This window comes from Mugil cephalus, chromosome 2, assembly GCF_022458985.1.
Source record: "Mugil cephalus isolate CIBA_MC_2020 chromosome 2, CIBA_Mcephalus_1.1, whole genome shotgun sequence".
Taxonomy (NCBI): Eukaryota; Metazoa; Chordata; class Actinopteri; order Mugiliformes; family Mugilidae; genus Mugil; species Mugil cephalus.
Window position 1 is genome coordinate 3,274,869 of NC_061771.1, and position 12,662 is coordinate 3,287,530.

General features: G+C 43.8%; 1 protein-coding gene across 1 annotated transcript in view; it reads right to left on the reverse strand.

Moving 5' to 3' along the window:
- The window catches only part of ube2o (ubiquitin-conjugating enzyme E2O), a 30,630-nt gene extending 18,793 nt beyond the window's left edge, over window positions 1-11,837 (reverse strand). Inside the window, exon 1 of the mRNA XM_047577966.1 lies at window positions 10,986-11,837. Within this exon, the coding sequence (XP_047433922.1) occupies window positions 10,986-11,441 (456 nt within the window). The 5' untranslated portion in view covers window positions 11,442-11,837. The remainder of the gene's footprint in view (window positions 1-10,985) is intronic.
- Window positions 11,838-12,662: the final 825 nt, after the last annotated feature.

Sequence of the window (12,662 nt, forward strand, 5' to 3'; positions counted from 1 at the left end):
TACATACAGCAACACGGTGGTGACCAGACCAAGTTGCAACAATGAGAGGTTAAAAAAAGGTTGGCGATCCGAAGTGGGCGGGTACAAAGCAATACTCATCTCAACTTAGAAGTGATGCAACAGAGGCAACTGCAAATGGGATTAACTAGTACAGTTGATTGACATATGACATCAATACAGTTTCCCTGACGGTTATCACAAGGAAATACCATCCACAGCTTTGGTTCCTTCCAGCAAATTCACCATGCTGATAGAACACTTTTAGTGAGATTCACCAAAATGAAGATGTTTTCTTTTTAAATAGAGAGTGGTGGCCCTGTGATAGGCTGGTGACCTGTCCAGGGTGTACCCCACCTCTCGCCCAATGACACTGGGATATGCTCCAGAAACCCCCACAACCCTGGTGAGGATAAGTGGTAGTAGGAGATGAGATAGAGAGTGGTGGTGGCAGGAACACCTAGCTCCATCCATACATTACAAATATCTTTGTGCTCTGCTTGTTACACACTGAAAAATTTAAAGTGGGAAATACACAAGGTCACCTATGCAACAAAGGTCTAGAAATTCAACTGTTGACCAAACGTCATCTACAAAGCAACAATGAAAGAGCAAATTGCTTTATACTGACAGGGTTCTACACTGGTGATACAATGACACTGACCTGGATGCATCCCATGTAACAAATAAAACAACAGTGTTATGTGATTTTGGTCCAAAAGAGACTGATACGGCCTTCAATAAACACCAATGAAACTGAAAAGAGAAAACAATTGACAATTGATCCCAGAACCAATTTCTAGCCAATTTCCTTCTAAATCACTACTTGGATCTTGATGTAAACACATCTAAAAGGGAAACTGGTAATTACACAATACTGTATGCTACTATGAATTCAATTCTCATTACAATACCTTTCAGAAATCTCTTGCAGGCTCACAAGGAGAACCACTCTGTCACAGCTTCCTGACTGGCTAGGCTGATGCTGCACTTACCAAACAAAATGGACACTGGAAGTAGACAATGACTCAGCAAGAACGCATCTGAATTGTTTTACTTTTTTAACCTGATAACATACTGTACAGATCAGGTGAAAAACCACTGAATCATCAGTCAACCCTCATGCTGATACCTAACTCACTGCTGCAGGACAGCGCAGTCTGACTGAGACCTATCGATTGAAACACACAGGAAGGGTTCACGGCTCTATTAAACAGAGAGCAGGCACAAGGCCTTTTACCCACGGAGTCTACAGGGGAATGACAAGAGGACTAAGAGCATTAAGAGCATTAAGAGATTATCTATTATAAAACAAACTCCTTATTGTCTAAGTTGACAGATGAAATGAAAAGAATAACCAGTGTAAAAAAGCCAGAAGGAAATGAAGACACTGGGACATGAGGAGATGGCGCAGAACAGAGGCAGCACACTGGGCTTCAATAGATAGCTCCACCAACGTTAGTGTGTCCCTGAAAGACGGACACAACAGGAGAGGAAGGATGAGGAAACTCAACAGAGCCAATCACAAAGATGAGTAAATAACTGGAAAAAGTCGAGGGGGTGCATGAAGAGGCAGACGGGGCGTGATGGGAGAAAATGAAGATGAGCAGTGAACGAGGTACAGAGGAGACAGGAGCCAGCCCAACAAGTGTGAGATCGACACAGATCCCAGGAGAGAGGCACAGAGTGAGGAAACAAGAAAAGCAGGCGCCAGAAATAGACGAGGGCGATGCAAACACAGCGGATAGTGAGATAGAAAAAGAGGGGTGGGAAGGGTAGAAGGGGTAGAGAGACGGAGGGAGAAAGAGCAGACTGTCTCCCCACTGGGCAGGGCCAATACTGCAGAGGAAAAAGGGAGGATAGGATGAGGAAGAAGAGAGACAGGAGAAAAGAGGGCTGGTGGGATGGATGTAGGCTCCAACAGAAAGTGATTTCAGAGTATCTATTCCTGTGTGTGTGTGTGTGTGTGTGTGTGTGTGTGTGTGTGTGTGTGTGTGTGTGTGTGTGTCTGAAAGAGCGCATCAAATGAGATCCATTATCTCAGGAGCTGAACGACCATCCAGTCAGCACCGCATTACGTCAACATTCTCCAACAGTGGTCCTCTGGGACACTGAGGGAGGTGAGGAAGGTTGGAGAGGTGGGCGGGAGGAGGGAGAGAGTTCCAGGATGGGTTAAGAGGGGAGGAAACGGTGGGGGGAGGAGGAGAAAGAAATACTAGAAGGTTTGAGAGGGATGGAGAGGACAGAGGAAAAGGTGGATGAGGACGATAAGGTGGCGGGGAGGAAGAGACTGAAGGAGGAGCAAATGAAGGAGGAGAGATGAAGGCTGAAAGGAAGGACGGAGGTTATGGAGGGTGTGTTATTTTGAGCCTTGTCACGAGGTTTACAGTAAATACGAGCAGCTGATATCACCCTGCTAGCAGTAATTACACGCGGTACAAGTGGGAATCCAATGGCAGGCTTGGATTTGTCCGACATGGTGTCGCAGATGTTTATCAGTCAACACAGGCAACACGATCCATTAGTGATCTACAAAAAAAATAAGTAATTTATGGCCACTTTGCCATTAGTTGAAATAACAAAAAATGATCTAGATCGTCAGAAGGCAATGAGAATAACAGAAGGAGAGGATGGACAAGTCCACAGAGGCCGTGGCAGGTTAACAGCTCGTCTCATTTCACTGAGTCTCACTCCCAAAGTCCTCACACCTGAGGAGGGAGGCTAAAAGGTGAGCCTGTATTTCACGTCCCGCCTCTATTAGGACCTCACCTGCTGAGAATCCTCGTCACTTCCTGGATCTCTAGGAGGTGACGGGGATTTTTGTTCACAGAGGGATAAGAGAAATTTAGCTTTTGCGTTTACTTATGTGGATATAAATGTGGTAACAGACTATTTGGATTTTATTACGCAGCATGTCTCGACCAAGAAAAATAACCTCTGCACGCAACTGGATAATCCTCCAACCAATCAGAGCCATTTTGTTTAGAACAGATTCAGCTGGTGTGTATGAATGCCACTGTTGCTCTTTTGTACATGACCTCAGAAATACTGACTTAAATGATTTGATCGGACCAGCACATCCTTGCCAGAGTCTCTGAGGCACCAGTGTTTTTTGAAGGGGGAAGTACCTGGCTACCAAGCAAAAACCTCGGTGCTGAAAAATGTTGAGGCTGGCTCCAAAGGGAAGTCAATCCCCAGAGACCACCATGTTAAAATCCCAAACTTAACAGACAAATTTGTTTCATTTCTACAGCTAATAACTGTACACTAGTTGTTTTTATTCATTCATTTAATTTATATCAAGGCTTAAAGTTAAGCATAGTTAAGGGTCCTAAAAGGTGTCAAGTGGCCACCTCCACGCCACTAACACTCCAGCTCTTTGCCTATTTTTGAACTAATGGTTGGGTGGAAGGTAGGAGGAGTCAGGCACTGCCAAGATGGCGCAGACCAGAGGCAGCACACTGGGCTTCAAACGATAGATCAACCAAGGTTAGTGTCCCAGCATATAAAGGAAGGCTGCAGAAAACCTGAAAAGTCAGTGGGAAAGTTTAAAAGCTTTATACTGACCAATCTTTGAGCTTGGAGAGAAATAACTCTTGACACTGTGATATAATCAGATAAAACCAGCACTTGTTCCTTCTTGTTTAAAGGAAGATTTGATTGGATGACAAAACCTGATTCCCTGTCCCTCTAATGGAACTTGGAAGTGCATTTGTTTGTGTTTTGGGGACTTTCTAGCACCTGCTCAAAACAATAACCATGGCTGTGCGCCCCAAATCACTATTGGGCGGGCCTTGGCAACAGTCACATGTCCCAGATTACACCAACGTCTGCCAGCTTACCTCGAACACCTGCAAGCAGCTGCTCAGCTAACGGCACAGACGGGTGTTAAAGCTGCAAAACTGGAGGACAGCGTATGATCGGAACCGCTGTTCCTGACTCTGCTGCAGAGGAGGCTTCAGAAGGCATCACACCACAGCCAAAATGGTCTAAGAATTATTTAATGTCTCACTGTATCCTCACTGCCGGTAAAATAGCATGTGAAATGTGGCAAACCAAGACAAGCGCAGAAAAGTCAACGCAACAAATGGTTTAGATAAATATGACTAGCTAATGTAATCATCTGCTCAGCAGGAATCTACTGGAGCCACAGTACATGGCTGAAGACCGCAACCAGACAGCAACTGTGTTTGGGTCCATTGGAAGAAATGGTGTTTTAAGAGACAAAGACAATAAAGCCATGCCTCAAACTGTTTGACAATATTTCTAAAAGTGTCACAGCTCTCATTTGTCCCCTGCTCATTATCTAGAAACTTCCATTCCTGTGCAGGCTGAGAGAAATCTGTGTGGTGCACTGACATGAATAACATAAAGAAGCCAGCCCGAGGGGGAGTGAGATGTTTCTATTGTGTGGGTCAGCGGGGGTGTGACCATGTTTCTGTAGCAGGGTGAATGGGGGCAGGCGGCAGGGGGCGGGGCCAGGCTGACAGATGGGAGTCACTCTACTGTCACATCATCCAGCACCTGCCCTCTTCACACCCCTTCAATCCTGACTGGTGGCACAATACATTAGAGTTGTTCGCACAAAGACCTGCCTGAAACAATTGATCCAAACGTACACAACGGGAGGGAGGAAGTCATACAGCAATGGATACAACCTTTGTCCTCTCACCAGTGATGGGAGGTCAGGGTCTGGACTCAGACACCATCCCATCCAGACATGGACCTATAACTGATAAATTATTCCTAAAAAATGATTCCTGTTTTAACAAATGTATCCTTTATGTCACTTGGTTTAGGAGCGCAGGAACTTCACAGGTATTTGCAGATCTTCTGCTGCATTCCAGTAATCACTGCAAATCAACTGAGATACAAACGCAATAGGAGAGAGATCAAACAGGAGACAGTTAGAAACGCTGGCATAAAATTCTCTAACTGAAGAAGGGAAACAGAGTACAGGGATAAATGTAGGTTTCAAAGCTGTGCAACTGCAAGACAACAAAGATAATAAGGGAAAACTCAAGCAACGCTTTCATTTTATTTCATTTTTAAAAAAAGCCCTTATTTTACTTGAAATGGGGAAGAAACCTTCATAAACTGGAGTTCAATGTTCTTCTTCTCTCTCTATCTTCTCTGTTTGTACCCGGCTGGCCTTCAGCAGATGGGTCCCTCCATATGAGCTGGGTTCTGCTCAAGGTTTCTTCCTGTTAAAAGGGAGTTTTTCCTTGCCACCATCACCCTCAGGCTTGTTCTAGAGGTTGCAGGCTGGTTTTTGTGAAGCGTCTTGAGACGATTTGTATTGTTATTGGCACTAAATAAAACTGAATTGAATTGAATGTGAAAACTTGCAATACACTTTGTTGGAATATTACTGAATTGTCACTGTTGTAGTAGTTAAATCAGCTACTTGGGTGCTTCAATGTACACAGACTTATAAAAACATCAGTATCAGAACTGTACACAACTGTTATATTAGAATACATTTGTTTTCAGTAGTGTACCTAATAAACGGTAAGAAACTGATTCATAATGTAATTTAGATTTTTTTGTTTTTTACCTTTTTTAATTTTAAACTGAACTGAGTCCTGCTGCTTGTGTAGAGAGCTGAACAAGTGGTGCCTTTAAAACTAAAATAAAAAACTCTCCTCACTGTCATGAAAGGCAAAGATGAAAGCAGTAAAACCCCGGGAGTCTCCCTGCTCACTTCATACAGCACCACACTCAGCTTGGTTTTATTTATACAACCCACTATGCTCAACTGCACATGCTTTCCAAGCCATTTACAGCCCATTCCTCCTCGTCCTCACTTTGTTTCTGTGCCTTCATCTCTGTCTGCAGTACAGTCAGCAGCAGCAGCAGTCAGTCTGGCTGTCATCTTTTGACCACATCAGCCTTCTCCTCCTCTTCCACCTGCTCCACCCACACAAAGGCCTCTGCTGCTGCTGCTGCTGCCTCAGTGGAGTAGATTGAGGTTTGGTCTCAGCTCACCTCGACCCCTCTGCACTAAGACCATACTCAAATGGACATGGAGCATTAATTAAGACAGGAACAGTCCAGCAGATGGGATTTGCTGCAGTACCATGTGCTTTACTTTAGGAAGTCTCATTGAGTTTAACACACAGACACCGACCGCAACAGCTGCTGCTGATGCCGCCCCATGCTAGCTAGCTAGCTAGCTAGCTACCTGCTGCAGAGCACTTCTGTCCTTGGTTGGAAAATTCAAGGTTGTGCTGCAGACACTGTCCTCTGTGTGTTTCTGTGGCAGGACGAAACAGCTAGTTATGCAAGGTGCAACGTCAAAGTCACACTTCCACTCCTCAGTTTAAGTACAACACAGATTAAGTAAGGTTTCTGGCGGGGATTTGTGATAAAATGTTGAACTGAACTGAATTCTACAGTCAGGGGGATTCATGAGAAAAATCAACGCCTCAAACAAATTCACTGTCCACCAAATACAAACTTCAAAAATCACATGTCCAAATTATATACATAAATATACTGTACAATCTACTGCCATAGCAATAAAAGGTCTAATGTGTGCAAAAGTACAGAGAATCACTGACTACACGTGCTGCATGTTAAAGAACACTATTTACCATGTAACCAGAGACGGCGTTCAAACCACCGGTGAACTCAGTCACATTATTGAACTCAATATTTCTCTGGAAACATGGGTTCTGGCATATACCTGAATGTTACTTTGTTAAATACTGCCACCTCAACATTGTTGTAGACCAAGCACACCACCATTCATTTATTCATTTATCCATTTATCCATTTATTTTTAGTAAATAAATAAATAATGATTCATCATTCCAGGCTACCTTCTTCCAATGCTCCCTGGTCAAGATCTGATGCTCATGTGCCCACTGTAAATGATTTCAGCAGTGGACAGGGGTTAGCGTGATAAACTGTGACGCTCTGATGTTCTGACACCTTTCTATCAAAGTAGAGTGCATCTGCCCCAGTCGTCAAGTCATTAAAATTTGGCCCTTGTCAGAATCACTCAAATCCTTCTACTTCTCTATTTCCTACTTCCAACTCTGAGGATTTATGTTCACTAGATGCTTCATTTTCCCATCCACTGACAGGTGCCATGATAACCAGATAATCAGTGTTATTCACTTGGCTAGGCATAATGTTATGGCTGATCAGTGTTTAGCCAAAACATTGACACAGTCAAGATCTAATTCATTAACACCCACAGGCAGATTTGGTGTTCTCCTCAAACATAACACTCTTATCTTCTCTTACCAACCAACCAAGACAAAGCAAAGAGAGGCTATTTAACATGTGTTGAACCATTCTGTGTAGGAAGAATTTGACACCATAGGTAGAAGCTGAGAATTAAATCTTCCTGTAACCTGGAACTACTCTTGGGCTGTTCTAATTTCAGTGAGGTAAAGGGAAGCAAAAACAACTGCAAAGGATGTGCCTCAAGAAGCCTTGAAACAGGAGCACGTCTGCAGCTCAACACTTCACTGCGGTAGGCCTATATTTTCATGCTGTCGAATCTTAATAATTATCACGGAGGAAGTGACACCTTGGGTCTGTGTCTTAGTTCAGTTATGAAAGGGGACCCCTCTGTTGTTGCAAGCTGTGGAAGTAAGTCAGTGAGAAACATGGCTGTCATTTCATTATCCGTACAGAGCTTCAAAGCAGTTGCACAGAAGACCTGAATTAGCAGAGTGGTTCCCTTGGGTTTTATCCAGATAACGGGCATGCACAGTATCTACAGCCTACTATATTGTATTACTGTCTGACAGTAGCTGTCGTAGGGAGCGTTCATACGTTATTTGGCTAACTGTCATCTTAACTGGTGCTTTTCTGCTGCAGTGGCACTCAAGAAAATCTGTTTTAACAAGGAGGAGATGGATAAATAATCCAGTAAGGACGGAAACATCGCTGCTTCTGCACCGTCCTTGATTGTGGAGCAATGCTAACACAAGCATGTCTGTGACAAATATAAATGTACAAATTCCCTGAAAACAGGACTATAGATAGATATAATCTGCATTAGACTTGAGAGAACTCGTCGTTGATCTTGGGAGCAGTTTTGCAGTTAATTCTCTATGCGTATACAGATGTTTCCTCTCTCTAACAGCCGACACCACAAGCCGACATCAACTGCACTGAAAGGCCTTTCCTTACTATAAAAGGTGTCGAATCTAGGCGGATGTTGGATGTAACATGATAAACACTGTTTTTGGGTTGTTCCATCAGTGCTCACACAGACCACCTCCACAGAGGGCGTGTCTCCTGTGACAGCGGTCCCACCAACGGTCGTGTCTTTATGGATTCAGATAAACTTACTCATCGGCCACAGTTGGCCACAGGCCATTTGGATCGGCTTCACCAAAATTAACACTTACAGTCTGTGGGGGGTTCTCAGTGTGGCATCCTGTGTATTCACGAATCATTATGATAAAAACAGGTTTTAACTGGCAATGAAGAAACATAAAAATCCATGATTGTACAGACACACCGAACCAGCAGCAAAGGCCGACTGTGATGTCGCCTCACACCTAACACACCTCAAAGACGACAGCCAACAACCAGCTGGCTCATATGTTCTGCACCTGCATGGAAGGAAATAACTTCAGAGAAAACCAGAAGCTGGGAGGCTACGAAAAGTTAAAACCCAACCACGCTGATCAGACCATTTATTTTTTCTAGATCACCACGTTGTGAAAATATGTGAATGTTCAGACGAGATAAAGGATCAAAACGAGAGGAGCCTTCTGTCTACCCTTTGAATTTCGTCGTTTTGTTTTCTTCGTGAACCATTGTTGGAGGAGATCAGTCAGCTGCAGTGATCTCCTTCAGTGACTTTACTTTATCATGAACCAACTGAAAACCAACCAGCTGACAAGGGTACGACTAGTGCCAATGGTACAGTGCACACACAGCAAAGACTACGGCCACAGACGCCCACCAAAGTCCTGAGAAAACCGACGACCCTCAGCTTGGTGTGTAACAGCCCTTTAGCCACCCATCTTGGGTCATTTATAATTTACACACGACGGCTGCTGTTGTGATCGCTAAACTCCTAATTTTCTGTGAAAATGAAATTTTAGAACAGCAACAGTAACGCTGATAATTGTGCCAGATTTTAAGCTTGTTTTCCTTATCACTCCTTTGATGCAGCAGACCACATTTTGAGCAAGAGATGCACCTTTGCATGCTGCAGGAAGTAATCGTGAATTATTGATTAGAATCTAAACTCATGCTGTCAGAATATATGGAGAAAATGTGACGGTGTCTGTTAACACAGAACATATGGCGCATGCAGATAAGCGAATGAGAAATCACTGCAAAAAAAACAATGAAATCCATACTATGCACCCTCGATCATGCGGGGGCCACAGCATTGACAGTCCACATGGTGTGTGAACATCAGAGGTATTGTTTGAGGGACGTGTCATTCAGCCTTTGCTCTGACAGAAGCTGAATGACAGTCACACCAGAACTTTACTCATTTAACAAAAAAGACAATGTGAGGTAACAGCGAGCCCTAAAATGTGCTTCTTCTGGTCGGATCTGTGAAATTAGTCTGTATGGGCCTGTTCCAGACCCTATGACCCTTTTCCACAAAGCCCAGGAGAAATCTAGAGAAGCCCTGGAGAAAGAACGTGACAGCAGGTCTCCCATTCCTTCACTAATTACTCTTCAATTGATTACAAGACAGTGACAAATGGACTTTGAACTGAATTGCAACCTCTGGGAAAGTAAGGCACAATGACGGTATCTTCACCGTCTTTCATGGTGAAACAGTGACTTGAACGCTGAACACAGCTCTAATTATTTAAACCTCTCGTATTCCAGGAATTAAATCAAAGATGCCTCATGAATGAGTAGTGAGCACGAATAAATACTTGATCTGGCACCTGAACCGAGACACAGATTAACTAATCTATTGTATCTACATCCCTTTGCTGAGTAAATGGGTTTATCACGTCATGGAGGAGGCTTTGACCAGTGCTGTGTGAACTCTGCCCGACCAAACTTTACTATTAACATTACCTGCAGGTGGATAATGTCATGTGAAGTAATGTCTCCACCCACTAATAAACGCATCCATCAGGAGCGTGGATAAACTTTAACAAGAACTCATTGTGTAGTTTTTGGCCATCAAGTAGAAGTATATTTCTGCTCTAGATACCTTTCACATCCAGTATTAGGATTGACTTGAAAAAAGCCAAGGCTCAAAGGCACCAAAAGAAATATGTCAAATCATCAGCTCATGAATAACTTATCCATGAATCAGTACATTTCTTAAAAAGATCTCTGGTCTCAGCTTCTCATTTGAGGACTTATGTCCTTCTGTGTTCAGATGGTTTGTTGAGATAATCCTTTGTTGGCATTTTCAGAACACAAATAATCAGTTATCAAAACTAGTAGTCGATCAATCGTCTGATCGAGCTTACCTTTTATTATCTGAATCAGGTCCGGAGAGGTTATAAATGGGATGCGGCTTTATTTGAGATACGGGACTAAGAGGTTTTTGTCAATAAAAAAGGTTATTCTTTGGCATACAACACTTGAAGCCAGGGCACACCCTGCTGAGGAACTACAGTGAGTCGAGGATGAGCTGATCAATAGGCTCCAAACAGTGACCTGCCAAAAGCTCTTCACCCACACACAGCGGCAGCTTCCCGGCCAGGCAGGCGTTATGTCGGGGGAGTAGTAGCGGCTTAGCTGGATGCAGTCGGGTAGAACAAGCCCTGTCTACCAGGGCAGCCGGGACATGAGGGACTGAGGGACGAGAGGCACAGAGCTAACCTGCTAACTAGCATGTGTGCTTGAATGCTAGCCAATTAGCCCGCTAGGGTGGACGTTTTAGGCAGATGGATTAGGTGAACCTTATCCCTGGCCGGCTAACAGGTCGACTTATCTACTCCAAAAACACTAAACGAGTCCAGGCCCCTAATGTCAGCCTGAATTAGTCACTCAGTGTCAGTGTCAACACATTAGCCGGTGTGTGGTACCTTTGTCTCCCTGATGTCCTGCTTTCCTCCTTCGGGGTACCACTGGACGCGGACAAATCCCCTACCGAGAGGCCGACTCGGGGAGTCCGCGGTGCTCTCAGTGTCCGACCCACCCGGGACTCCTCGCCCTCCTCCTCCACTGCCACCTCCTTCTCTACCGCCGCCGCCACCACCGCCGCCTCTCCCTCCGCCATCGTCGAGATCCGAGTCCGAGTTAAAATCCTCCTCGCCGTGGATCATCCGTACGAGGCCAAACCGGACGGAGCCGCGATACCGTCCGGACACCAAGTCGTGGGAGAAGAGCAGCCGCTGGGAGCCGTCCGCTGTGGGGGAGAGAGCCACGGACGGAGGCTCCGAGCACGGGCTCGCTGCAGGAGAGAGGCCCGGTGTCGGTGATGCTGCCGTCGCTGCTGCGTCTGTTGTGGCCGCCGCATCCGAAGCTGAGGGCTCCGCCATGGCTGCTGCTGTCAGGGAGTGATGCTTGAGCGCGAGGATGACGGTGGAATGAAAAGATCTGTAACCTGGAAGCAGCACGTGTTTACGTAGCGACGGACGGTTACGTTCCCAGCGCAGTGTGAGAGCGTCATCACGCAGTGCCGCCTGTGACCAGTGAGAGGCGCTGTGAGCCAGAACCAGAGAACGCTACTGTAAAAATAACTGAATTAAATGATCATTTATTGTAAATCTCTTATTATTATTTAATTTTAATTCATTCTGCAACTTATTTATATGTATATATCTGTGAAGCTCTATTTAATTTAATTTATTTTATTTTTTATAGTCCTTATTCTAATTTGCACTACTCAACCAGGAGCTACCGCCCGGGATTTCATCATGTCCTCGCATAATAACAATAAATAATTCTTGATATCTTGATTGCCATTCGTTCGATTGATATCATAAGCTGACATGATAAATACACTCACCTGACAGTTCATAATGTACACCGGTGAAAACAGATGCATGAGTCATGAGTCCAGAGCCTCCATGGTTGTCAGCTGTTTACGTCTGCTGCTCATTTTGTGAAACTCTGACAGGGAGTATATCATATTAAGCTGCAAATGTGAAGAAATTTAATAATAATAAATATATATATATATATATATATATATATATAAATTACTTTTAACACACACACATACACATACAACTTCACAATAGGTCAGTTTGGGCGACAACTTAACAGGAGGGTTAATGACCATTGTGATGGACATCAAGTTATGAATGTATGGGAGACCCATTCTTTCAATGCCTGAAAATTTCCTGGCACAGTGTAAAACAAAAACATGGATGTTAAGGACCGTTATAGTTTGAGTGGAGAATTTTAAAGCACACCGTATTTAAAAAAAAAAAAAAAAAAAAAAAAAAAAAAAGAAAAGAAAAATGCAATGTCTAATTTAATTTAATATCTTAATATCTAATTTGAATACTGTGGCAGTTCTGGATATTTATCATGATCTGGTAACCATGAAAGAAATGAGTCAATAAACATCCACCCTGAATCACTGACTCATTTTGTGAACAAAGACCCTTTGTTCAGTCGCAAATGAACACTTACAGGACTCATTTTAATAAATGAAACCTGAGTCCTGTCAAAAATACTGACTGGAAATCTTTTAAAAACGAAGAACTTAAGATTTGTGTTCAAAGCGGTACTTTATTATTTATAGCTTCAGC